We start from the raw sequence: 25,493 nt of genomic DNA, 5'->3' as shown, positions 1-25,493 counted from the left end.
GTCCGCCATTAGTTTTTTGAGGAAAGCAGCCCCGCAAGCCAATGGATAGTAAGTTGAAGAGATGATTACTAGAGGTCTTGGCGACGCAGGATACAAAGTAAACATGAATTTCTCTAAAATGTTGTAAAAAGGGAGTAAGCAGTTCTATGCTGCCCAAGCCTTGGAGTAGATTTCGATCACTAAATCTACGGAATGCTAAACTATTGGCCACCAAGACGTTCTCACCCCAAATTGGTGTAGCTAGCGATGGGAGGAGATGTTCAATTGCAGCACCATAGGCCCTGAGGAGGTTGAAACCTGGGTTCAGATCATGATAACTGCAAGAACTTGGATTGTTTTGATGACGGAGTCTGCTTCCGTTGCCAACCCCAAGTATTTCGCATTTTGGAAATATACCTTAGTGCTGAGGCAGCATACCGTTCCCGCACTAGAAAGCGCGCTGGAACCCCTATTACTTTTGTTACTGATCTTCTTATCTTTAATATTGTTTTGAGATTAAAGATAAAATAGCCGCCAGGAGGCTGCGCACTCTTTGACAGTATGCTAAACCGTAGCACTCGGGGTTCCGAGACGCCAGTGGTTGAACTCTACAGCGCATGTCGACGGCTGGGAGACTGCGCTCATTAAAACTTGTATTCAAAAAAGGAAGCGGAAATCCGCGTAGCTGAGGTTCAGGGCCTGGACCTTTTCTTGCAGGTGACCTTGCAGGCCTCGAGGTTGCGGAACCGGTTGGCGCCGATTAGGCACCGGCGGTTGCTAAGCTCTTCGGGCGACGAGCGCCGGCACCTCAGGCGCCCGTCCTTCATGGACAAGTCGGCGAAGAAGGGGTACTTGAGGTGGCGGCGGTCGCAAGCGACAACCCCTGGGGGACGACAGCGAGGCCCGCGCACAGGCCCCGCGCAGCGCCTCCTGCACTCCTGGGCCGTGGGGAAGACGACGCTGCCGTCGGATGGGCAGCCGCCCGAAGGGAAGCTCCAGGGGACGCACTTGCGGCCTTGGAAGAACCACCAGCTGGACAGCACGTCTTGCCTGCGCAGAGCGATGAGGCACGCACGCGGGTTCCTTCTTTTTAGCGAAAAATGTCCTATGGTCGGCTATAGGTAATTGACCTAAATAGCTACAAACCTTTTATATGGTCTTCTATAGCTGTAGATTTCGGGCGGATATACTTTTCTATCGACAGCTGAAATATTTGTTTGCTTCCGAAGGTATACAGCTCTAGTGGCGTATATCTTTCAACAGCTGGCCATCTGCATCGCTTTGGGCGTGTATAGACGATAATAAAAGGCCATAGACGGACATCGCTTTTTCCACAGACTCTCATAAGCCCTTTTGTAAGGACGTATGCCGCGTCGTGTTTGCACCCGCCCCTCAGAGAGTTTAAAAATATCGCCTCATTAAGGAGCGAATCGCTGGGGCTAGACAGCATGTTCATGCCACTATCCAGCCAAGTTTAGCCAACGCGGAACACCATAGTCTATCTTTCTTCAAGCCGCGAGAGTACAACCAACCCGTGGAAAGAAGGTTGCCATGGCAAAGCTGTATTTTGAAAACGTGCTGCCACTGGAGGAGGCAATGGGGGAAGCGTAGCAAGGTGCATTGGTACAATGCAATGATGCAGCGGTGCGTCTGATGCAATGGTACATGCCGATGAAACATTAAGCAAAGCTTATCAAAATCAAGACGATGCCTTCATCCGCCGCGGTGGCTCATTGGTTATGGCGTTCGGCTGCTGGCCTTAAAGAAGCGGGTTCGATCCCGGCCGCGGCCGTCTAATTTTGATGGAGGCAAAATTCTAGAGGCCCGTGTACTGTGGAGGTGTTGAAAACTTTATTGAGGGAACGAAGTTAAAAGGCCGAAAATGGCCCTTTACATAGGCGGAGCCCTTAGTCCGAGACCCCGCTGGACGAGGCCGCTACTCGCTGCCGTTGGACTAGAGCCCTTTAAGACTCCAACCCAGAGCAAATGAGCAGGGCTGCCTCCCATGCCTCTTGGTAAGAGGAAGGGTTTGGGGGAAGGTAAGAATTATTCTGACGGGCCCAAACCACGTGGAAGTTATCGGACACTTCCCAACAGTGAGGACAGTGCCCATCAATTTTGGGGTCAAAATGTTTTGCTATTGTAGGAAAGAACAAAGAGTTGGTCTGAAGGCGCCTGAGTTCACTCATCGTCTTTACACAGGCCCTTAGCAGGGACTGGGAAAAGCCGATGCCGTTCGCAATAAAATTTCAGAATTTCCCTGAATCGCGGAGGTCGTTGCCTAATCTTTGAGCCTGGATGAGGTGCTCAGTGGGTATGCGCTCGGGCGGCCGCATCTGCAGCCTCGTTATCTCTAAGGCCCTGATGGCCCGGTGTCCTAACTATGTGTTCGTGTGAGGGTCCGATTGCCTTACTGCCAGTTTAAGAATATGGTAGGCTAAAGGTGAAACCTCGAAAGCCAGGTAGTGTTTACACGCTCGACGCGAATCTGTGATATTACCTTCGAATCCGGGTCCGAGGCGGCAAGCGCAATGGCCACCTCCTAGGCTTGAGCTGAATTTTGAGCTCGATATAAGATACCGCTAACGTGTTGGTCCTGGTGAACTACGGCGGCCGTATAGAATCCGATGGGCGACGGCCCACCCACGTCAACGTAGTATACACCTTGTTTGGATCCGTGGTGGTGTTCAAGGGCCTGAGCGCCTTTCGTCTGCCTTCGTGCGTCTGCGTGTCCGTGTTGCGCGGGAGTGGAAAGACCCAGAGCTGTGACGCCATAGCTCCGGAATCCGAAACGTATCCTCTGGAGTGCATTCGTGTTGGATGTGCAGGCGGTATAGCAAGCGGCGACCGGATGCCGTCTGCGAGAGACGCGTATACTGGTTCACGAGGTGGGCCTCGAGTTACTTGAGTTGAGCACCCCAACGCCGAATCTTAAGCGCTGGACGTGGTCACTGGGAGGTCCAGTGCTCGCTTTGTAGTCTTTCTAACGATGGTGTCGATTCGTGTGTCGTGTTTTGTAGTGCGAAGGTAGGAAACGGAGTAGAGTATTCTGCTAGTCACGAAGGAAGGGCGAGCCGAAGCGCGTCGCTGCCCCGCAACCCGCCGCGTTTGTTTGAAATGCGATGGATCATGAGTCCGACATGTTCGCCTACGCGCTTGAGTTTGGCAATAGTGGATTCTGGGCTGGGCCTGTTATGAATGAACAGACCCAGTATTCGGAGCTCCTCGACCTCTCTGATAACACCTCCCGTCAGAGAGATTCGCAAACTAGTGTTGTCTTTAGGATTGGCGCTGATGTGCAGAATTTCCTATCTCACGGGAGCAGATTGGAGACCAGAATCGATTGCTTATCTATCGACTATAGTGGCGACCCACCGGAGGCGGTCCTCCATTTCCATTTCATCCTTGTACTTTGCGATGTCAGTGCACGTTAAAGAACCCCAGGTGGTCGAAATTTCCGAAGCCCTAAACTACGGCGTCCCTCATAGCCTGAGTCGCTTTGGGAAGTTAAACTCCGATGAACTAAACCATTCTTTCGCTATGGTCTCGGCATAGAGTGTCATGCCAGAATACTGAAGGACGATCAGGGGCCGCAGTCGTTTGGAGCACCGAGGGAGCATGCCTAGATGTATGCTAATAAGGTTTGCTCCCAGCGTCCTAGCGACGTTTTATGTCTACTCATTGCATTATCGTCGGCAGCGTTCTTGTGCGTTGAGGCTTTCGTGGTAACCAAACATAGCTAAGTTTGCACAAGAAATTGCAAGGAATAGACTGTTTTACTGTCATAGCGAAATGGCATTGAAAATTTGGCGCACATACGTCGGTAGGCGTACGCGGTTCTAAATAGGACAAAAATATTGAACTTCACAATAGCAACTCTCTATTTATTCGTTCACTCCCTTCTTCCTCTCTTCCCTCATGGCGCGAGGTTTCCATCGAGAAGTGAGAGTTACTGCGTCTTTTCGTTCCTCAAAAAAATCATTTTTTTTTGTAACGCGTGAAAGGCAGAGTCAAGGTAAGTAAGCAGACGCCAAGGACTTGCAAAATTACTGACCGATCACCTTACTGTCCGTTGCCTACAAGGTGTTTAACTAAGGTAAACGCAAGTAGAATCAGGACAAACTTAGACTTCAATCAACGAAATAATCAGGCAGGCTTTCGTAAGCGATACTCGACTACAGACCATTTTCACACCATCAATCAGGTGATTGAGAAATGCGCAGAATATAACGAACCCCTATACAGAGCGTTCATTGATTACGAGTCAGCATTTGACACAGTGGAAAACTCGGCAGTCATGCAGACATTGCGAAATCAAGGTGTAGAAGAGTCTCGGTGGAAATACTGGAAGATATCTATAATCACTGCACAGCTACCATAGTCTTTCATAAAGTCAGCAATAAAATTCTAATTAGGGAATGTGCCAGAATTAATGGACAATACCTAATTAATTTGCGATTCGCTGACGACATTGCCTTGCTGATTTACTCAGGAGATCAGCTGCGAAGCATGATAAATTAGTTATACAGGTAGAGCAGAACGGTAGGTCTTAGATTTAACATGCAAAAATCCAAATTAATGCTCAAAAGTCTCTCAAGGGAGCAGCAGCTCACAATTGGTAGCGAAGTGCAGGAAGTGTTAAGGAAATGCGTTCACATAGGGCAGGTAGTTGCCGCTGAACCAGATCACGAGAGGGAAATAACTAGAAGAATAAAAATTGGGTGGAGCGCATAAGGCAGTTTCTCTCAGATCATGAATGGTAGTTTACGAATATATATCAAGAGGAAAGTATAAAAACAGTTGTATTTCGCCGGTACTCACTTATGGGGCCGAAACGTAGAGGCTAACGAAAAGGGTTCAGCTTAATTAAAGAACACCGCAGCGAGCTATGAAAACAAAAATAGGTGTAACGTTAAGAGACAGGAACACGGCAGAGTGGGTTAGGGAATAAATGCGTGTTAAAGACATCCTAGTCTATATCATGAGGAAGAAATGGGGTTGGACAGGGCATGTAATGGGAAGGCCAGCTAACCGCTGGTCCTTAATGGTAACGGAGTAGATTCCGGGAAGGCAAACGTAGCAGGGGGCGGCAGAAAGTTAGGTAGGCGGATGAGATTAAGAAGTTTGCGGGGATACGTTGGCCGTAGCTGCCAAAGGACAGGGCTAATTGGAAATACATGAGAGAGCCCTTTGCACTGTAGTCGGCGTAGTCAGGCTGGTGGTGATGATGATGAAAGCCAGCGGAAACCTACTTACCTTGTTATGTTATTACACAATAGCTCAAGACCACTCGTGCTGTAATGCGTGGTGGAGGAATTACGCGATTGTGGACAAACATAGCTGTTTTTTTCTGCTTTTCTACTAAACACGTTACTAGCGCTAGTAACCACGGGAGCTGCCTCGTTATTCTTTCACACAAAGTCCAATTTGAATTTTGCATCGCAAGAAATTTATCGAGTGTGGTAGGTAATTCCAATAAATTATTGGTAAACTAGTGTTAAACTGAATAACTGCGTATGACAAGAAAGAAACGTCCTATCCACTTTAGTTACTCTGCTTGCGGCACCACTATATCGGAAGTCGAAAAATGCAAATATTTAGGCGTTTTAATAAATTCACAGCTTAACTGGAGCGACCATATTGATTACATCTGTTCATCTGCGTTAAAAAGCTTAGATTTTTGAAACACAAGCTCAAAGGAGCACCCACTCACGTTAAGCTATTAGCCTATAACTCTCTTATTCGGCCCAAACTTGAGTATGCGGCTATAGTGTGGGACCCGTACACCAAGAAATATATAGCAAAAATAGAAAACGTGCAAAGGCGGGCTGTGCGCTTCATTTACAATGAATTCAAGAGAACTGATTCCCCATCTGCTTTAATGGCCTCCAACGAAATTAAACCTCTTTATATAAGACGGAAAATTGGTCGATTAACGTTTCTTCATTCACTCATCCAGGGAAAGTTTGGAATTTCTTCTTCACCTTATGTTACACCTTCAACTACACGAAAAACCCGTCACCAACATACCCATGCCCTAACACCATATTTTGCGAAAACAAACTTGTTTAAATACTCATAATTTCCGCGCACAATGAGCGATTGGAATGCACTGCCTGAACAGATTGTCTCAAGTGACAGTTTTGAAAGAATTCTTAGCAATGAATTTTGATGTGCAGATTGATGTGCAATGTATTTCCTTTGACTTGTTTCGCTCATTTGTGTCATGTGTCAAGCCTTTTGTCTATGTAATAACTTTATGGCGTTTGTAAATATGCCTTGTTATCTGCCCTTCCTGCTTGGACCACATGAGGTCTGCAGTATTATGTAAATAAAAAAGGGAGTATAAAAAACAACGTGGAAGTTCTAATCATGCTGCCTTGAGAACCATATATTCCCAATCATTGCATTATCCAGCAGCCGCATTAGGATCAAGCTGGAGATGGGCACTTGACTGCCATGGTGACTAGGTGCTTTCCATGCGCTGCTACGGGCGTCTCCCTTTGCTTACACCACGTGTCGGCCAGTAAGCACGATGTCGTGGCTTCGAATCCAGCCGCAGTGGTCACATTTCGATGGATGTGAAACGCGAAAATGCGCTTGGACTCCGCGCGACTCACCACGCCAACATCATAACCAGCAGCCCTCCACAACTGTGTGCCTTATACGATACTGCGTTGATTCGGCACGTGAAAATTTTAAAACCATGCAGCACTACTGCAGTCTTAATAACATTCCTCTTGATGATTGTATAGTACAATCAATAAATGCACCTTACCAGTAATCACCTAAGAGGCTGAAATCCAACTGAAAACAGCGAAGCAAGGAACAAAAGGAAAACAATGGGGGCGACGTTTAGCGACAGGAAGAGAGCAGCGTGCATAAGAGGACAAACACGAGTTGATCATATCCTCTAGACGAGATCAAGAAGAGGGTCAGTCCGCCTTGAAGTTGCTTGTCGGCTATAAGGGTCGCTCTGTATTAATTTGGATCGTAAATTGTTCATTATCTTGCACTTATACCGCAGAGAACAGAGGGCTTTTTTTACACTTAGCGTCCTTCGAATAATGGCCGCTGCGGCCAGGACTCGTTCCCGCGACTCTGGGGTGAGCGGTCAAACACGAAAGCTCGTAAGCCACCACGTCTGAATAAAGGAAGCGGACACGGCAGGGCATGTTATGCAGAGACGAGACAACTGATGGTGCACTGGGCTTGCACAGAGGATTCTAAGAAAAGTGGGCGGGACACTTGAAATCCATCTGAAGGGTATGGCGCGAATACGCAATTAGTTAATTCCCATATATGCAGAAGGTCATCCTCTACATTCATAGATCACTGAAATTCCTCATACACATCCTAGAGCAACGGTGCAGCGGTTAAGCGATGCATCCTGCGATGGCGGGTGCTCCCAGGGGTGAGCCTTGTACGACCCAGGCTGTTCTTCCCGAGCGACCAATCATTCATTTAACTGCCACCTCCTACGCTGGGCAGTTTGCTCACCATTTGGTGAGCAGGTTGTGATGACGTCGCAAGGTCACGTGACATACGTGGCTCACCTGCCTCCTAGGTTGCTCTCTGAGGACTACCTGCCAGAGCCATGCTCGCGAGTTTTTGCTCACAACGCGAGGAGACGATGCCGAGTAGTGGGGATGTGCGTCAAAACGGCTCCGGACAAATTCTCTGCGGGGTCCAAAATATAAGTGGAGAAGATTTGTGAAGTCATTTGGCACCCGTGGATAGCAGCTTTATCCAGGCGGGCCAATTGTATGGCACTTTACGGGACTTGTTCACCAAGTGCGACGGTCGAGCTAGGCCTCTTAGGTCTAGCCACGAGTACGAGCCGGGCGCACGCAACTCACCGACGGCAATGACGACTACGAGGGGCTACGACCCGGAATCTATGCAAGTCGTGGAAATACAGTCTCCGGAGAAAAAAAAAAGACATCCCGTCCTCGACGATTTCACCGAATACAACATCAATAAGTGGTTGGAGAAGATTGAAGCCACGAACCGGGAGCTGCTGCGCTGCGGCAGCGTGAACGCCAGTAGCCGTCCTGCCGCGCCGGAGGTGCAGCAGCCGAAGCCGTCGCCTCGCCAGACATGGAAGCCGGCGGTCGTTCCAAACTTCCGGAAAGAAGACTCCCTGATTATAATCAAGCTAGAGACACGCTCAACTTAGCCGACTACAAAGGAAAAAAGAAATTTGGAGCAGCCATCTTCGCAGCTGCGTGGATACCTTAAGTTACGAATGAGCTCTCCTTCTGGCCTGCCTGGTACCGAAACATCATTATAATAGGCATACAAAATCCACTATACATAAGACAGGTATTCGCCGTAGAAAGTTTAACATCGACGGCAAGATGCGTGCGGTTCAGACGTACCTGACACCGTCTGAAGACTCCAGCCGCGGGGTTATCCAAGTGGGCTCCGAAGTTGCCGACAAAGACGTTTCCGAAGTCATGCATTCACGCGAGGCCAAAGTTGGTTTGGTTGGTTTATGGGGGTTTAACGTCCCAAAGCGACTCAAGCTATGAGAGACGCCGTAGTGAAGGGGTCTGGAAATTTTGACCACCTGGGGTTCCTTAACGTGCACTGACATCCCACAGCACACGGGCCTCTAGAATTTTGCCTCCATCGAAATTCGACCGCCGCGGCCGGGATCGAACCCGCATCTTTCGGGCCAGCAGCCGAGTGCCATAACCACTCAGCCACCGCGGCGACCGAGGCCAAAGTGATCGGTGTGTGAAACGTAGGCAAGTTCAACGTCATGGCGCTCACATTCGAGGGACGTATAGTGCCTTTCAACATGTTCAACTTTCAACGTGTTCCGGTCCGTCTCTGCCGGAAGACAACCCCGGCCTGCACCCTATGCGGTTTCGTCGGACGCAAGGAAGACGTTTGCCCGAAACCACAGGAAAACCGCTGTCGTGCCTGCGGTAAAACCATCCCAGAGGATGGACACGAATGCTTGCCTCAGTGCCTCACCTGCGGAGAATCCCACCTCATGGGCCCCAAGGAGTGCGCTGGAAAATACAGACACCCCATCTCCAGCGGTGCCGCTGGAGCGACTGGTGCGGGACGAAAGTTCAAACCAAACAGCAGCAACCAACCGAAGAAAATCTCCCCACCCGCTGAACCGAAGGGAGGGGGAGGAGGCAATCGCTCAGCAGTCATGACCGGAAATAAGCAGGGGACGCCGGCTGCTGCTGCCGCCGTAGCCAGTGCACCCATAAACCATAGCAAGATGAGCTGGAGCAGCGTAGCTATTTCCCCCCCTCCCTCATTGGCTGATCAAACACTTAGGGCCGAAAATTTAAGAGCAAAACAGGAAGTGGAATAGCACTTAACGCGTTGTGCAGCCATTGCCGTACGCCCGCAATGACCACCTCCCCCTCTTCTTCGGAGGAGAAGATGGAAGAGGAAGATCCGAGCCTTTCCTCCGCGGGAGCGCAAAACAGGGCGAACGCCAACAACTTTGGTTTTCTAAGCGAAGAAAAGGTTGGAGGAATTGCTCGAGAGGACAAAGAACTGGGAGCGAGACTGGAACAGAAATTTGAAGCGCGGTTAGCTGTAATCGAGGAAAACGTAGAACAAAGGATCGAAGTGCGGGTTACGCAGACAGAGCTAAATCTCGAACAAAAGATCGACCGGACGATAGAACAACAAATTGCGGAAATGAAAGTAAACGTAGAACAATACATTCAGGGAGCGATAAAAACTATTCAAGGCTCGGTAGAGCCAGTTCTCTACAAGCTGCAGTGCTACGGAAAAAAAATTGACAGGAAATTTTAGGAAATGGCCGAACAGCCCAGAGCAAAAGTGGTTAAAATTTTCAGCAAATAGAGCAGCAAACGCACAGTAATAGAGCACACCCACGAAGAGGCTGCCTTCAAAACGTCGTCCACGTAACACTTAATCAATATGTCTTAACGCGACAAAAGAAATTAAAAATCATACAACGGAATTGCAGGGGGTTTAAGAAAAAAGAAACGCTACAGCACTACATTGACGCGTTAGACAGAACTCCAGAAATAACAGCTTTACACGACGTAGGTACAGAAGCCAAACTCCGGTCGTACAGTACCCACCAAACGAGTCCGTCCACCTGCATCACCGTCCAATAAAGAAAGCACGGCTGTAACGATATAGTTGGATTTCAGAGAAGACATCGGGTACATTTAGCCAGCTCTGCCAAAAAAAATGGTCCTGCAAAGGTGCGTTCGTTCTGAACATCTACAGCAGACAGCACCAACGCAATGCCACGTTCGACAAAATCTTCCACAAAGCGACGCCAATAGCGAGCGCATAGCCTTTAGTGGTGGACGGGAACTTTAACGCGTACAACTACCAATTGGGATATCATAAACAGGACATTAAAGGCAGGGAATTAGCCTCAAACATAGCCGACGCGGCATTAACCACCCTCAATGACCCGCTGTGCCCGAATAAAATAGGAAATAGCGTCTCCCGAGAGACGTGCCCGGACCTCTCGCTAGTCCGGAACGCTAAAAATTACGAATGGCACAATACAGAAGAAACTCTCTGCAGTGACTACTACATCGTACAAATCACATTAGAATCAAACAAAATGCGAAAAAGGCGGAAAGAGGCTTTCCTGACCTTTTGGATAAAGTTAAGGAAAGTTAAGGGAAAAAATTACGTGCGGGGTAGTATAGCGCCACTCACCCGCAGAAAACTATTGGACGTTGGGAGCAATTCGGATTCAGCGATTAGTAAAAAACAACAACAAATAGTATGGGTGCCCGGTGTTACGTTTGGAGACGCCAACATGCCAAGAATATTCAAGCCACTGGGAATCATCAATCTACCGAGGCTTCTAAGGGCCGTCGATGTGGTTGCAGCGCTACGAGTGCAGGTGGTGGCGTCTACAAGGGTCCTCCCCCCCCCCCCCCCCCCCCCTGCTGTTTACGGGGTGAAACGGCTCCCCGCTGTCTGAGAACGGCTTTGGTGAACCTGTCTTTTGTTCTCAACACCGGACCCACCCGGGACATGTTTCTCCCGGAGGGGACGACGGGGGAGCCGGCGAGCGGCGGAACTGCAAATGAGCCGTGACAAATGCGGCCGGGTTTGACTAAGCCAACGTCTCCGGAATCCTCGTGCTTCGAAAACAACTTCGTCTTAGACTGTGCTTTCCCACGCTCTACGTGAAAGCTTCTGCGAACTGCGGTGGGATCCATTCGCCCCCACGCTACCGCTGTGAAGTGCAGGTGACTGACCTTCGACGCTCTCAATGGGACCCCCTTCGGGCTATTCATCACTGAAGCCTGGACAGCGCGGACACTAATCTGCCAGAAGTGGCAAGAGTGTGTGGCTGGGGGCGGACCCGGAAGACTGGACACGTGATCTACATCACAGTGATTCGACGCATTTTTAATGAACTAGATTCCCAAACTAGGGACCTGGGGACAGCGGACCCTATTTAAGCAGCGATCTGGCGTGTGTTCGCCAGCTCCCGATTCACTCTTTCAATCTTTGTATAAATGTAAATAAACCCTTCAGGCTCTTCTTCACCTCGAAGACCCTCTCATCTCTTCGTCAACCCCACTACAGCAGTCTCCCGATCAGGAACCCGGGGACACCGACCTTGGCGAGAGACGGCACAGGCGAACCAGGGGCCCGCATCTAACAACTGGTGGCAGCGGTGGGATCGAAGCGGAATCCCCCAACACCGGTGGCCTGCTACGGGACAGAAGCCCCATACATAACACCGGTCACCAGAGGGTTGATGGGAACGGGGCCACTGACGCCGCTGCCCGAGCGTTCCCTCCTCCGGGTTCGACTCAATCCTTCGGTTCTGCCACGGCAATCATACGAAACCCGATAATCTTTTACGCGGATATTGCAAACAATCTACGCCCCTGAAGGAGCGTACACACAGTACACGCCATGGGTGTTGACAGAACCGAGGAGTGCCATTTTAGACGGGTCCAAACCGGGTCTTTCTTAAATCCCACCGTACTAAAAGACGTGGATCCTACATTCACGGGCAGGTGCAAATTCTGCGGTCAGTATGCTTACCTATACCACAAGGTGTGGGCCTGCCAGTACAATACACATATAGCCGTTATACGTCAGCCAACTAGGGAGGGCTGGGAGGCGGCCCTATCCAGCTCGGACCTGGAGGCCCAGCTGGCCCTGGTCCAGAGAGCACGGGCAGCAGCGGCGGCCAATGGCGTCCCGGAATAGGGACTGCCACCAAGCGCCACAACCATCCCCACCTCCCGTTCTCAATTTAAAACATTGTAGCAATAAATGTTTTCTCCTCCCTCACAACGCCCACAACGCCGACACCTGATTTTCTGGAGAACGAGGTCTTTAACACTGTCGCGTTGAAAATTACCATCGGCGATGCTATTGCTGAACACGAACAATTCAACGAAAAGCTACCCCCGCGGCGTAGTCTCTTCTGCTCATTTTCACAGCACACTCTATTCTTTGATGTTGGACTTAGCGAACAAGCTGTTAATCCGTTGGTCCACGGCGACTGCGTCGACGATAAGGGCAAGGCCAAGGGGGCAGCAAGTCCGGGTGCTTCCCTTTTGAGCTTGCGATACTTCAGAACATATGCTGCGTTCATCTGGTGACGATATTCGGTTGCTCTTCGCGTTCCACTCCACGTACAGGTGTATTTTGCCGTCGCCGACGGTTCTTATCTAGTTTACGAGCACGCCGTATCTCGGGCGCTGACTGCGGCTGATCCGACAGTCCCTCGTGCGCCATGGCGATGGAGCTGCATTCCCCGCGCGTCCTCCGCGCTCCTCGTTTCCTTGTTTATGCTACTACATCTTGGCCAATCCCCCATGTGGGTAAGGGCCATGTTTTAAGAGGAAGAAGAAGCGTGAGGTGCGCTAGCGTTGTTTTGCAGCTGGACGGTCGTTCGCGGTTGGCCGAAGGCCATTGCGGTTGAGTTCAAGAGTAGAAGGAAAACGTAGCGCGGGACAACATAGTATCGAAAAATGAGGCTAGGAAATAGGGGAGAGGGGAAAAGGCTGGGCGCAGCTTGCACCGGACGCGGCTTATGAGGGGTCAGTAAAAGAGGCCTTTGTCGTGCAGTGAACATAGCCGGACTACTGATGATGAACCCTCCAGCACTGCGTAGAGGAGAGCCTCGGAAAGAGAGCAATTGCTGGCGCTGGGGTACTCACCTGGCGCAGCTGGTGAAGAACGGCATGCCGAAGCACTGGTCGGCCGGCCGCCGGGCACCCAGGCAGCTGTGGGCGCAGTGCTTCAGCGAGGTGAACCGGTTGGTGCCGCGGTTGCAGGAGTGCACAGCGTCGGTGGCCGTCTCGACGCAGGCGTCAGTCGAGTGCCGGTAGTGGAACTCGCGCTGGGGGCTCTGGCACACCGTGTAGAATACGTCGCCGCACATGGGTCGCGCCTGCGCCAGCAAAGAGCGTCCGTCTCGAGTCATCTGTCGCTAGATTCGCTCATAGGTGTGAGACGGTAAGCTGGCCGCCTCGTGTACTGAACGAATGGGAGTCGGTAACGCAGGAGCCGAAAACGCGAGTGGCAGGACATTCTCATGCCCAGAGCAGGTAATGGGTGGGTCTGTCGTAGTGACAGTGTGTGGCCAAAGGAAAAGATAAGCCTAGCGATCTACTCGTCAAACCCCTATCATTGTGTGACGAAGGCCTCCTGATCAACAAAGCAGGAGCAGGCAGGAGCTTGCCACTCTACCGGCCCCACACCCCTGTCTATTTCGAAAGGGTCATACCATTCGTAAAATTTAGACGGCAACACTCATTGCACAAGCACTATATTACGCCGCTTCATATCTGACCCTTCCTGACCGAACTGTCCTCAAGAAGACGCAGATCTTGCACACTGCCTCCTCTACTCCTTTGTTGCTCTTCAGCCCTGTTCAACTCTCCTCCCTCAGCCCCCGTCTTCTCCTGGAATACCTGACTGGGCTCTTCGGCCTGCTGCGTCCTCATTCATCATGAGCAGTTGATTTCGGATCTGAGTGTTTTACTGCTGGTCAGCGGGCAGCAGTGGCTCAAGTGGAATGATAGCCAAGTTCGGAAGGAGCGAAAACTGCGCGAGTTGGTTAAACACATGGGAAGAAAAACTTGTGTCATGTGGCATAAGCGAAGAGTCCTTCGCGTACGCTCACCTTTTGCTGACATGCACTTCGCTACTCGCTTAATCACTACTCCCTTTATCAGTGCCGCTCTAACCACACAAATACTCATTAGCAGAAGTCGTAGGCTACCACATTAAGTGAACGATCACACGACATATATATAAAGCACTGCTTTAACCAAGCAGTACGCACGTGCCTGCGTGGCCTAGGGCTAGCGTTACTCACTCGAAATCCAAGGGACAGGGGTTCGATTCCCTGCGAAAATTGGAGCGTACACGACGCAAGTGGCTAAATGACGCCACTCGGGCTTGCAAAAGCTCACAGATGGAGTAAAACTTCGATACCAAAATGTGCGCGCATGCATTAGTCGAGCATGCGAAATGTCAGAAATTATTAATATCACTTCCGATAATGGCGGCGATCCAGAAAAGCGACGCATTTTTTTATTGCTGCGAAGTAAAGAACGGTACCCCACATCACGCATGTTTTGTTGGCGTAACGAGCCTCCCAATATTGTCAATGTGCCTAGATATTGTGGACGCTTAATTCATCGCTGAAGCATACACCTGGTGTGTCCGGAAGGTATCTTCTGGATATTGGAGCCCTCGGTGGCATTTCACTTGAGTACAGGCTCATATTTGGTTCGACATAAAAGCTGAGCTTAATGATCAGCTCAGTCGTCAGTCAGTGTCGTTATATTTCCTTTCTTATTTTGTATTTTTCTCTTCGGTGCTGTGTCGGCCGGGCCTAGCGCAAAGTACGTTTTAGGCAACGTGGGAAAGCGAAGGGCATGATTTCGAGACGGCCTTCTCCTGCAGTGGCCTTGACCTAGCTTATAATTTTGAATGCATCGCTATTGAGTTGTAATTGTAAATGATTAGAACCTACATGAATAGGAGGAACCACCAATAAGTCGGGAATGCAAAAGTTAAAAGGTGCAACAGATTTTACTTGAGAGGGCAGTTCTTGAAACTATATCGCCCAGCTACATTCCTGTCGCAAAGCTGCTGCCTGGTAACTTTTTTTTACGAGGGCGTTTCGAAACTGGGAAAGGGCCAAGCAAAACTCACCGGGTGCTGGAAGGGGAAGGCCATGTGTTCCTCGCTGCCCTCCTCGGCCTCGATATGCTCGTTGTCGCCAGGCGGCGCCTGAGAAGTGAGCGGGGACAACGCCGAGTGCATTGTGCTCCTGTGGCGCTGGCTGCTCGTCATCCGCTCCCAGATCTTCGTTTGAGCCGTGGACGTCGGGGCCCTGGGCACAGTCAGGTCACCCCGCGTCGAAGCCGCCCTACTGTTGGTTGCGGTGAGCCCACTCATGCGCCGTTCGTAAGGCCGCTTGGTGTGCTGTGCCAGTTCTTGGCCGGTCGGTGCGGGGTGAGCCGTGACCACCTTCTGAGGCCCTAGCTGGTTAAACTGTCCGACGGGGGCAGCGGCCATCATGCGGTTCATCCGTACCATGACGGAGATGGAGAGAAGCAGCACGGACGTCACCATCACCGCCATCAGGACGACGGACACGCAAGTCGCCCAGGACACCTGCTGCTCTTGCGGCTTAGGCGCCGTCGCGTGGCGGTGGCCGCGGGTGTTTCGCGGCTCCTCGCCACTTCCAGAGCTGCCATCGGAAGGGCGACCGCTGCTGGTGCTGCCGCTGCTGCTATAGGCGGCGCTCTTCGTTGAGCCGCTCGAGGAAAGCACCGCTGTGCTGACCGCACCGGTGTCTTGCTGCACCGAAGTGACAGAAGGGCTGCCCGGAGCAGCTTGGTGGCTCCAGGGAGGAAGCGGATCTTGGATCTGCCTTTGGACCAAAGGTCGGCAGTCGCTGCTGTTGTCGACGCCTTCTTGTATAGCCGACCAAGGATTCTGCGTGAAGTGCGGGTCTGCGACCCAGCTGTAGACCATTTGCGGGTCTCTCTCATCGACTGGGCACAATTCGAACCCTTGGCTGCGTTCGTACAGCGGATAGGAGTAGTTCGGTCCTTGCCCGGGAAACTCCTCTGCCGACATCAGGTACGCGGCGTTGTCGAACGCCTGTGAACGCCGTGGGCTGGCTCGTTCCTGGTAGGTCATGATGTCGCCGTCGACGGTTTAGAAGCCTGTAAAGCGATTCAAGGTGCCGCTGTGGACGGACGTTGGTGTGTCGTTTGTAGAATGGAACTGCTCCGCCGCGAGAGACGATTTGCTCTTTGTCTTCATCCCTCAGCGTCTTCGTGGCTAAGAGCCAGGAAAGGTGTGAGCTATTGTGGGCTTGTTACTGTCATATTTTTGTTTGAAACACAAAAGAACCCACTTGAAATTGGTAAGAGACACAGGGCAGACTGGGAACTGTCGCCAGAGAAAGCATAATTCGTGGTTGCTTCAAAAGGCAAGATAGAAGTAGGAGAGAGAGAAAGCTGAAAGGAAGGGGTGATGATGATAATGATAGGAACATTTTAATTGCAGCTAAAATGAGTGGTTGGTCCCCTATTCTCGGAGTATGTTGGATCTTGCAGCCGCTCTTGCCCTCTCGGTCAGCTCCTGCTGAACTTCCTGATCTGAGCTGGACAGCATTTCCTCCCATCGCTCAATCGTCGGTTATTCTATCTTTTCTATTTCTGCGTTGTCTTGACGTGACCATATCATGTAGTATAGGTCTGCTTCTATGCCACAGTCGGCGCATTGTGGCTCGTAGTCTTCTGGGTAGATTGCATGGTCTTTTTAGGCTTGAGTATGTGTCTTCATTCTTCTCAGTAGTATTTTTTTTCCTGCTGTAGTTTTTCATCCGGTAGTACGTGCTCCTTTCTGCCTAGCCTTTAGTTATATAATTTCTGGGAATGTTGATAGTGGGTTTGAGTAGTTATGTTCGTCCGTGTCTCGGGGTGCTTGAGGTAGGAGTGCTCGGGCTGCGGCGTGTGCGCCTTCGTTCCCCTCTAGGAACCGATACGCTGGTGTCCATACGAACTTTGCTTGCCTTTCGGCTTCCTTGATGTCCTTCAGGTTGATAATGGCTGCCTACCTTATCCTGCCCCTGATGGTGTTGCTGCATTCTTCTTGCGAATGCGTCATTATCATTCGTGTTCTCCTGTGTGGTAACTGCGAGCTCAATGGCTGCCTCCTCCGCTTGGATTAGATTTCTGTTCCTAATTGATGCATTGTTTGAAGTTACATCCCAGTCTATGATTGCTGTGCGTCACGATGCTTCCAACTGGCCCTGCCGCGTCTGTGTATAATCTGTTTCTGTCGTTCTTCCATGTTTTTTTTTTTGTGGCTTGTGCTCTGACCTTTCTTCTTCCTCCGTGGTGTACCGGGCGCGTGTTGTTTGGCATGGGCTTTACTCCTATGCTGTCCTAGGTTAATCGGAAGGGTTTTCCGGTTGCCTACTCTGCACGGGGAGAGAAGGATGAAAGGGAAACTAAATATAAAACAAGTGATGACACTCGCCATGCGAAAAATACAGTAAACGACTGCATGAAGAACCTACAAAGAAAGGAGGCAGGATTTACCATAAATAAAATACTCAGGAAAGCAACCAGGCGTAAATAACACTCAGGAAAGCGAAATGAACGAAACAGCACTAACGAAAACATAGCTAAGTCGAGAAGAGTTGGTATACAGATGTTGCAGCATTGAACAATGCGAGAAATTTTAAAAACCTGATGGCAGCTTAACTCGAGTAAGGTCAAGAATGCGGAAATATGAAGATGGCGACAAATGTGGACAGTAATTCAATCGCATTGTCAGCAACTGAATATTGGAAATGACGCCGACAGTGACGACTAGAGAAGGGCTCGAGTTAGCATTTGGTAGGATTGAGGGATATTAGCCACTTGTTACGCCAATTAAGTACTCTGTCAAGGTTTGCCTGAAGACTAACTTGATCACGAAAATCACTATCAGTGCGGTAAATCACACATAGGAGAGGACCGGGGACAAATCATTGCGGAACGCCTGATGTGACTGGGAGGGAGTTAGAATGGTGACCTTTAACAAAGAGAGACTCAGAGAGAAATTTTCTCTAAGAAAACCATGCGAAACCCGATTTTTTCCGACGCTTCCACTCAGAGACTCACAATGGCATTGCGCATAAACGCCCCTCTTCCCCCCCTCTTTTCGCTGAAACGTCCCCTCTAAGAGACACTCACAAATGTTCTACTGCGGCCACCACGTATCTATGGAGGCGACATACAGAACGCGCCCGTATGCCATGCGATATCATTGCCCGCCAAAGAGCCCCAGGTGAAAAAAGGGGCTTTGGAGCGGCAACATGGACTAGAGAGGAAAAGACAGCACAGAGCGCCACTTGCAATTTTGGCGCTTTGTGCGGTGCTTTCCTCTCTAGTCCATGCTGCCGCTAGAAAGAACCCTTTTTGACCTGGGAGAGAGGAAAACACAGCATAGAGCGCCTGCTTTTTCTGTGTCCTGCGTTTTGCCGCGCCGAAGCACCTGTCTTAAAAGGAGGCAGCCAACTGGCCTACAGTACCACCCTTGTAAATTCCTGGTGGTATAACTTGATCGACCTCTATAGCATCCTCGTAACCATGTGCAGCTTTGGAACGTTAAACTGCGCTTTCCATAACCACACGAACCTCACCCTGGAGCGGAGCACACCTACAAACGAATAAAAGTCGATGCAGATGAGTAGTGGGCCTCCGCGCTCTTCTACAGTTGCTTAGATGGTGACTTAGCGCACTAATTGTAATGTACTTACGAAAAGTTCGGCGCATGTAGGTAGTACGCATCTCGCTCCTTGAGGGGTACTCCTGGCCGGTGACTTCGACTCTCTAAATTTAAAACGTTAGCTGTAGATGGCGCAAATAGGCGTCAGCCAGCTCGTGTTCCCCGCACGCGAACACAAATCATGTCCTGACTTGCTTGTAACACAAGAAAACTCTAAGAGGACATGGATACGTATGTACATACGATGAGTTTAGGGTACCCCTCTAAGGTGGAGTAGATTCAAACTAGAGGCTAATTGCACATCGGCATCGACATGAGTGCAACTACGCGGCTACTAAGGAAAACTACACGCGCTTTCAGAAGCGTCGTAGTGGAAAAAGTTCGTCGTTGTCTGGGGAACGCGTGGAGCGATGTCCTGCCATAACGACGCATCAGGGAGTAGCTTCGCAGATAATGCAAAAACGTTTACGTGGGCCATACGGGAAAACGAAAAATTGAATGTGTAAAAGAACGCTCTATAGCTACAAGGAGATTTAGTACAGCTGATACGTACTAGAGTAGATGCATATAGAGTATTAGAGAAGTCTCCTGCGCATGTGCAGTGACAAGGGCGGAGCCAGGTGAGGCTAACTGCACGTGCGCAGCCGGCGTCCAGTGATCCAGCCGCACAGTTATTAACTTATCAAAAAGAAGGAACCGGGATCGTTAGGGGCCAGATGGCAGTCTGTCACTAAGTTACAACGACAAGTTTTGAATAAGTCAAATCAAATCAAATCAAATCCTTTATTCAAAATTTTTTCCACAATCAGCCAGGAAAAAAATACTGGGACAGGAGCAAAAAAAAGTTTGTTTTGTGCTTTTTTTCAAACAGTGCCTTTCCGAACAACTGATGTGACGCACCCAGAGTACATCGAAAGGTCTGTCCGTTCCTGCTTAGACTGCTGATCTTCTTTACAAGAGGTGTACTTTTTCGCAGACGGAGCTTGCACAGGCTTCTTAAACTCACTTTATTCATGTGCCGCTTTGCGTCAGAATTTAAGGACGCATGACACCACGGAAGTGATGATTATGGTAATGATGATTATGGATTTTTATGGCGCAGGTGCAGCTGAGGCCAAAGAGCGCCATGGCACAAGGTAGTTTTCATTGCACAAGGTGGGGTCAAAGACCCATTTCCCAAGCGTTTCACCCTAACGGAGTCGAGCACCAGACCAGGGGGTACCCGGTGGGTACCCGGCGGCACTGGGGATCGAACCCTGCACCTCCCGCATGCGAGGCGAATACTCAAAGACTTGGCCACCGGTGCGGTGACACCACGAACGTTTCATAGCAGTTTGTCGAAAGAAAAACTAAAGGAAATAAATTAACTTTCCGTGCGGCTTATTTGCGCATACGAAAAGATGTATGCACTAAACGACAAGGAGGGCAGTGTCATGAGCAGTATAGATAAGATAGTTAAACCAGCTGTAGACTTTTACATGCAAACCTCTACAGCAGCCAATGTAACCAGGACGTTAATGAGAGAGGCGCGGTAGTGCACAGCAGTTGGAGATCTAGCCAGTAAAAAAAGGAAATAAAGAAAGCCTAAGGAGCCATGCAAATTGGGAAAGCGGATGACGAGGGTTAAGTAACCCCCAATATCGGAAGAAGGACGGTGGGGGGGGGGGGGGGGGGGGGGGATTGTGCTAGAAAAGCTAGCCGCCCTGTATACTCATTGTTTTATGATCTCGAGCGTACAACAAAACTGCAAACTCCTAGCCTCCCTTACGAAGACAACGCAATAGTGTTAGAATTCACTCGGCCCTCCTTCGCAACTCCACAAGCGCTTACGATACGCAGGCATCCATCTCGGAGCCTCGTTCTTTCTGAGAAGCGCTCCTTCGCCGCACCTCTATCCCCAAAGTCACGTCATTCACCCTGTTAAATGACCACGCGTCAACCAAGAAGTAGAAGCTTTCCGCACGCTCTGACTGCTGTGCAGCTCACACCCCGCCAACCCCTCGACTATACCTTGCTCTCATTGGGTGACTGTGGTGTGACGCCACGACCTCTGCCGACCAATCCTGAATTTGTGTGACAACGCGCACGGCTTTTCATCAGAACGTCAGCTATAACGCTGTCGCGTTAACAAAACTTAATTTCGGAGGATTGTCAGGCAGGGAGACACAATCTCTCCATTGAGAATACCTTAGAAATCTTTGTTTTTCTGGAAAAATTGCTTTGCCAAGTCACTCATGGATAAAGTGCAAATCGTAATCAATCTTTTCTCAACCTGTGCCTATTTCACGTCCACGTCACTGCGCTATTCTGATAATTAACCGATTTATTAGGCAGTGCAGAACCGTGGGTCTAAAAAATAATACGCAGAACACCAAGGTAATGTTCAACAGTCTATCAAGGGAACAGCAGTTCACAATTGGAAGCGAGGTGCTGGAAGTGGTAAAGGTTTACTTAGTGCCGGTAGTGACAGCTGGTCCGGATCACGAGAAGGAAATAGCCAGAAAAATAAGAGTGGTGTGGAGCCCATTTGGCAGGTTCTCTCAGATCATGAATGGAAGTTTACCAATATCCCTCAAGAGAAAAGCGTATAATAGCGGTATCTTACCGGTGCACAGCTATGGGACAGAAACCGGGAGGCTAACAAAAGGGTTGAACTTAAACTGAGGACAACGCAGCGAGCTATGGAAAGGAAAATGATAGCTGCAACTTTGAACGACAAGAAGATGAGAGAGCGGGTGAGGAAAAAAAATACGGGTTAATGACCTCCTGGTCGAAGGCAAGATAACCGATGGTCGTTAAGGGTAACGGACTGAATTCCAAGGGAAGGCAAGCGTCGCTGGAGATTAAGAATATTGCGTGTCTAAAGTGGCCGTGGCTGGTGGCACAGAACAGGGTTAACAGGAGAGAGCGATTCGGTCCAAGACCCTTTTCGCAAGCATTTCGGAAATCTTGGGCTCATTAGAAAACCGGTCGGTGCCCGGTGGAACTTAAGATCGAAACCAGCATCTCCCGAATGCGAGGCGTATGCTTTAAGCCACAGCTTCGGTTTTGTCCTGGACTGGGTGTAGTCAGGCTAATGGTGATGATGAAGACACAAAGTTAATGACCTAAAACAAGGGAAACGTCCCCGTGACCGGTATGGCAGAAGTTCACCTCGTTACCATGTTATCTCGCCAATTAAAGCACGAAAAACGGTCCGAGGTCCCCTTTTGAAAATACCAGCGGTGGTTGGAAGCCGTCATTAATAACCGGCTACAAGCTGCGGGACTGGATTAAACAAATTATTCTTCCCCCTTTCAAGGTGCTGAAGCGCCCCCGTAGGATCCCCACCTTGTGACTACTCGCCGGGTAAGTCAAAAACAAGGAAATCTTCGGTCGACATTTTCGCTACGGGAAGTTGCTGCACCTGTTCGTTCACGACCGCCGTTACCTCGAGCAAAGCCACGACGATCTTGGGGCTATGTGCAGTGCTAGAATGTCCTAGGCCTTCGTAGGCACACACATAGTTCCCGCACTCGCCCACTTTAAAACACAGGACGCAGCATGGTCCGCCAGCGTACAATCAGAGGATAACTGCACGGCTGCCAACGTTCTGTGCGGCCAGGTGTGTCCACAGATGTCGCGCGCAGATCTGCTCCGGCTAGAAGACGCCGGCCAAGGTCTTGCCCTTAAAGACGTACTTCGATCGGCAGTCGCACCGCGGGACGGACAGATGCAGTGCTCTCATTCGAACGCCAAGACGGAATCGGCGACCGCTACACCGTTACAAACATTCTAAGTCCCGAATATGTTTTTCTCATTGCGATCCAAATGCACTGGATAAATAATAAAAAATTGACTTTATTTACACTGCCAGGTGGGAAGTCCCGGGCATGCAATGGGTGTAAAACGGCAGTACTGCCAATGTGCGGTGTCTTACATCACGACGCAGAGAATGCAGGGCGGCCTGGCAACGCAAGCACAAATTGATTTTTGGGGAAAAGAAATGGCGCAGTATCTGTCTGACATCTCGGCGGGCACCTGAACCGTGCCGTAAGGGAAGGAATAAAGGAGGTCTGAAAGAAAAAAGGAAGAAAGAGGTCCCGTATAGTGGAGGTCTCCAGAATAATTTCGACCACCTGAGGATCTTTACGTGCACTGACATCGCACAGCGCACAGGCACCTTTGTGTTTCGCCTCCATCGAAACGCGAGCACGTGGCGGTGCTGGTTCCTTTGCGATTGAAAGGGAAGAAATAGGGGTGGGAGGGGAGAAGGCCGGCCATGTCTTGTTTCTCACCTGCCACTAAGCTTAGTAATTCAGTGTGCTCAGCCAGACCGAGACGCTGGAACGGATCCTGCAGCGTAGCGTCAGGCGTAGTCAGCTGTTGTTGCCCTTGAAGCAATGGCACATACCGGGGGATTGGCAAGAGATCGGTTATTGTTGTGGCATCAGAGTTCGATGCAAACGCCACGGGAGGGAGACGAATTTCCTCGTCTCGGGGCGCAGCGTAGCGTCGGCGCATGCCGGAGTGAAAACGAGTAGCGTTATCAGACTACACCAGCAGTAAAGTTACACCTCAGCCGATCATTAACACACACTAAGTAATATATTGTTTTAGCAGTGTCTCTGATTGCTGTGAAAATTCATCGTTAGTGAGGTCATTAGAATCGGACGAGCTGAGGAAGAGGAGGAACGGGAGGAAAACTTTATTCGTCGGCAACATTGGCCATGATTCCACTTCCCTCAAGTTGTCTTTACTGAAAACCTTTTATCGAACATCGGTGTGGATCTCAGTTTTGTGCGTATAGTCGGTTAAGGAACGTCCCGTGTGTATATCGCTTTCGATTATATTTTCCCACCTAATGCGAAGCATCTACCTGCCAGGGCATTAACTGCTCTCCTCTCTGATCACCTTGATAATTTCCCGTACCACCACACTGTGGTTGCTACAGATGCATCTGGGGCTGGCCAGAAGGCAGCGGTCACTAATATTTCAGTCTCTCTCCTGGAGCTTTTCGGCTCAAGTCCCAGATTACACACCGATATTTCTAGCGCAGTGTATGGCTCTTGGGCTGGCTGCTTTAAAAATTCCCTGGAATTTGTGCTAAATCACAGGCGATCTTCCTCTCAGACTGCCTCTCTGCTCTGCTGGCGCTGGAGTCCACACGGGATGCTCTTCTGAGCTGCTCACTAAATACTTTTAGTCCTGGATGGGTTAAAGAGGTGGGCTTCATTTGGATAACAGGACAATGCTGTATTTTTAGAAACGATGCAGCAGACTTCTTGGCAAAATCAGCTAGCTCTCAATGCACCTGTCTCCTGTAGCATCCCTAACGTGGTTTGCGCCTCAGAGAAAGAGGCACCTAGAAATTCTCATTACTAAGTTGGCGCCCACTTTGTTAGTCCCGCTTATTCTTCCCTTCGGTGCGAGCGCCAGAGGTTTTGCATTGCATTAAGTTTGCGAATACCTCCCCGATTACATAATAGCTACCGGCAGATTCCCTTGTTAACTGTGTCCAAAATTTCCGCATTCAAAACGTCTCTAAGAAATTCTGATGTATGCAATTATATTAACTTGTCTCCTTCTTTTTCTTTCTTTGTTACTTCATCTTTGACTTATTACCCAAAGTACTACTGGTGCTAATAATTAGCTCAGCACCAGTTTACCGTCTTCTCTTGGCCCTCCTCGCTGAACCCAGGCCTATCCCCCGTCGGTGGTATGTGTCATGTCACTGAGGCAACAGCAACAACAACGACAACGGTTGGGAAATGGCGGGTTGTTGGTCGCACTAGGTGGCCGGAAGCCCCCGGCTCTCGGCGGCCCCTTTCGTCCGCTCGACGGCCCGGAGTTGTACCCTCCTGTCGGAGCTAAGCAGCACGGCCTCCCATTGCTCGGAAGTAAGGAGCTGACCCAAGTCCGGAGGATGCTGGTCTTCGGACATTTCCAGAGTCATCATCATCATCAGCCCTACTCCACCCACTTCAGGGCAAAGGCCTCTCCCATGTCTCTCCAATTAACCCTATCCTTTGCCAGCTGCATCCACCCTTTGCCTGCAAACTTCTTAATCTCATCCGCCCATCTAACTTTCTGCCGCCCCCTGCTACGCTTACTTTCTCTTGGAACCCACTCCGTTACCCTTAAAGACCAGCGGTTATCTTGCCTTCGCATTACATGCCCTGCCCAAGCCCATTTCTTTCTCTTGATTTCGACTAGGATGTCATTAACCCGTGTTTGTTCCCTCACCCACTCTGCCCGCTTCCGATCTCTTAACGTTACACCTATCATTTTCTTTCCATGGCTTGCTTCGCTGTCCTTAACTTAAACTGAACTCTTTTCGTTAGCCTCCACTTTTCTGCCCCGTAGGTGAGTACCGGTAAGGTTATGCTGTTGTACACTTTCCTCTTGAGGGAAATTGGTAAACTGCCACTCATGATCTGCGAGAATTTGCCATATGCGCTCCACCCCATTCTTATCCTTCTAGTTATCTCCCTCTCATGATCCGGTTCAGCTGTCACTACCTGCCCTAAGTAGACGTATTCCGGCACAATTTCTAGGCTCTCGCTGCCAATTGTGAACTGTTGTTCCCTTGCTAGGCTGTTGAACATTACCTTGGTTTTCTGCATGTTAATTTTTAGACCCATCGATCTGCTCTGCCTGTCTAACTCGTTGATCATGATTTGCAGTTCACCTCCTGAGTGACTCAGCAAGGCAATGTCATCAGCAAATCTCAGATTATTTAGGTATTCTCCATTTATTCTTATTCCCAACTGTTCCCA

The 25,493-nt window shown here is 49.9% G+C and overlaps 1 protein-coding gene across 1 annotated transcript; it reads right to left on the bottom strand.

Moving 5' to 3' along the window:
- Window positions 1-620: 620 nt before the first annotated feature.
- On the bottom strand, window positions 621-16,241 carry LOC144119364 (uncharacterized). The gene is made up of 3 exons (XM_077652003.1): window positions 15,154-16,241; window positions 13,146-13,378; window positions 621-1,029 (listed from the first exon to the last, which is right to left on the bottom strand). Exons 1-3 carry the CDS (start codon window positions 16,147-16,149, stop codon window positions 672-674), a joined length of 1,587 nt encoding a protein of 528 aa, XP_077508129.1. The 5' UTR covers window positions 16,150-16,241; the 3' UTR covers window positions 621-671.
- Window positions 16,242-25,493: the final 9,252 nt, after the last annotated feature.

The sequence above is a fragment of the Amblyomma americanum genome, chromosome 2 (assembly GCF_052857255.1).
Source record: "Amblyomma americanum isolate KBUSLIRL-KWMA chromosome 2, ASM5285725v1, whole genome shotgun sequence".
Taxonomy (NCBI): domain Eukaryota; kingdom Metazoa; phylum Arthropoda; class Arachnida; order Ixodida; family Ixodidae; genus Amblyomma; species Amblyomma americanum.
Note: the sequence above shows the minus strand (reverse complement) of the source record. Positions and strands in the feature narration are given on the sequence as shown.

Bases quoted from the DNA above. Each gene is read 5' to 3' on its own strand.
- LOC144119364 (XM_077652003.1), bottom strand. From the start codon at position 16,149: ATGACCTACCAGGAACGAGCCAGCCCACGGCGTTCACAGGCGTTCGAC. The intron at 13,379-15,153 runs GTGAGTTTTGCT...TTGCTGGCGCAG, and splicing joins CCTTCCCCTTCCAGCACCCG to GCGCGACCCATGTGCGGCGA. The intron at 1,030-13,145 runs GTGAGTACCCCA...CGCTCTGCGCAG, and splicing joins TTCTTCACCAGCTGCGCCAG to GCAAGACGTGCTGTCCAGCT.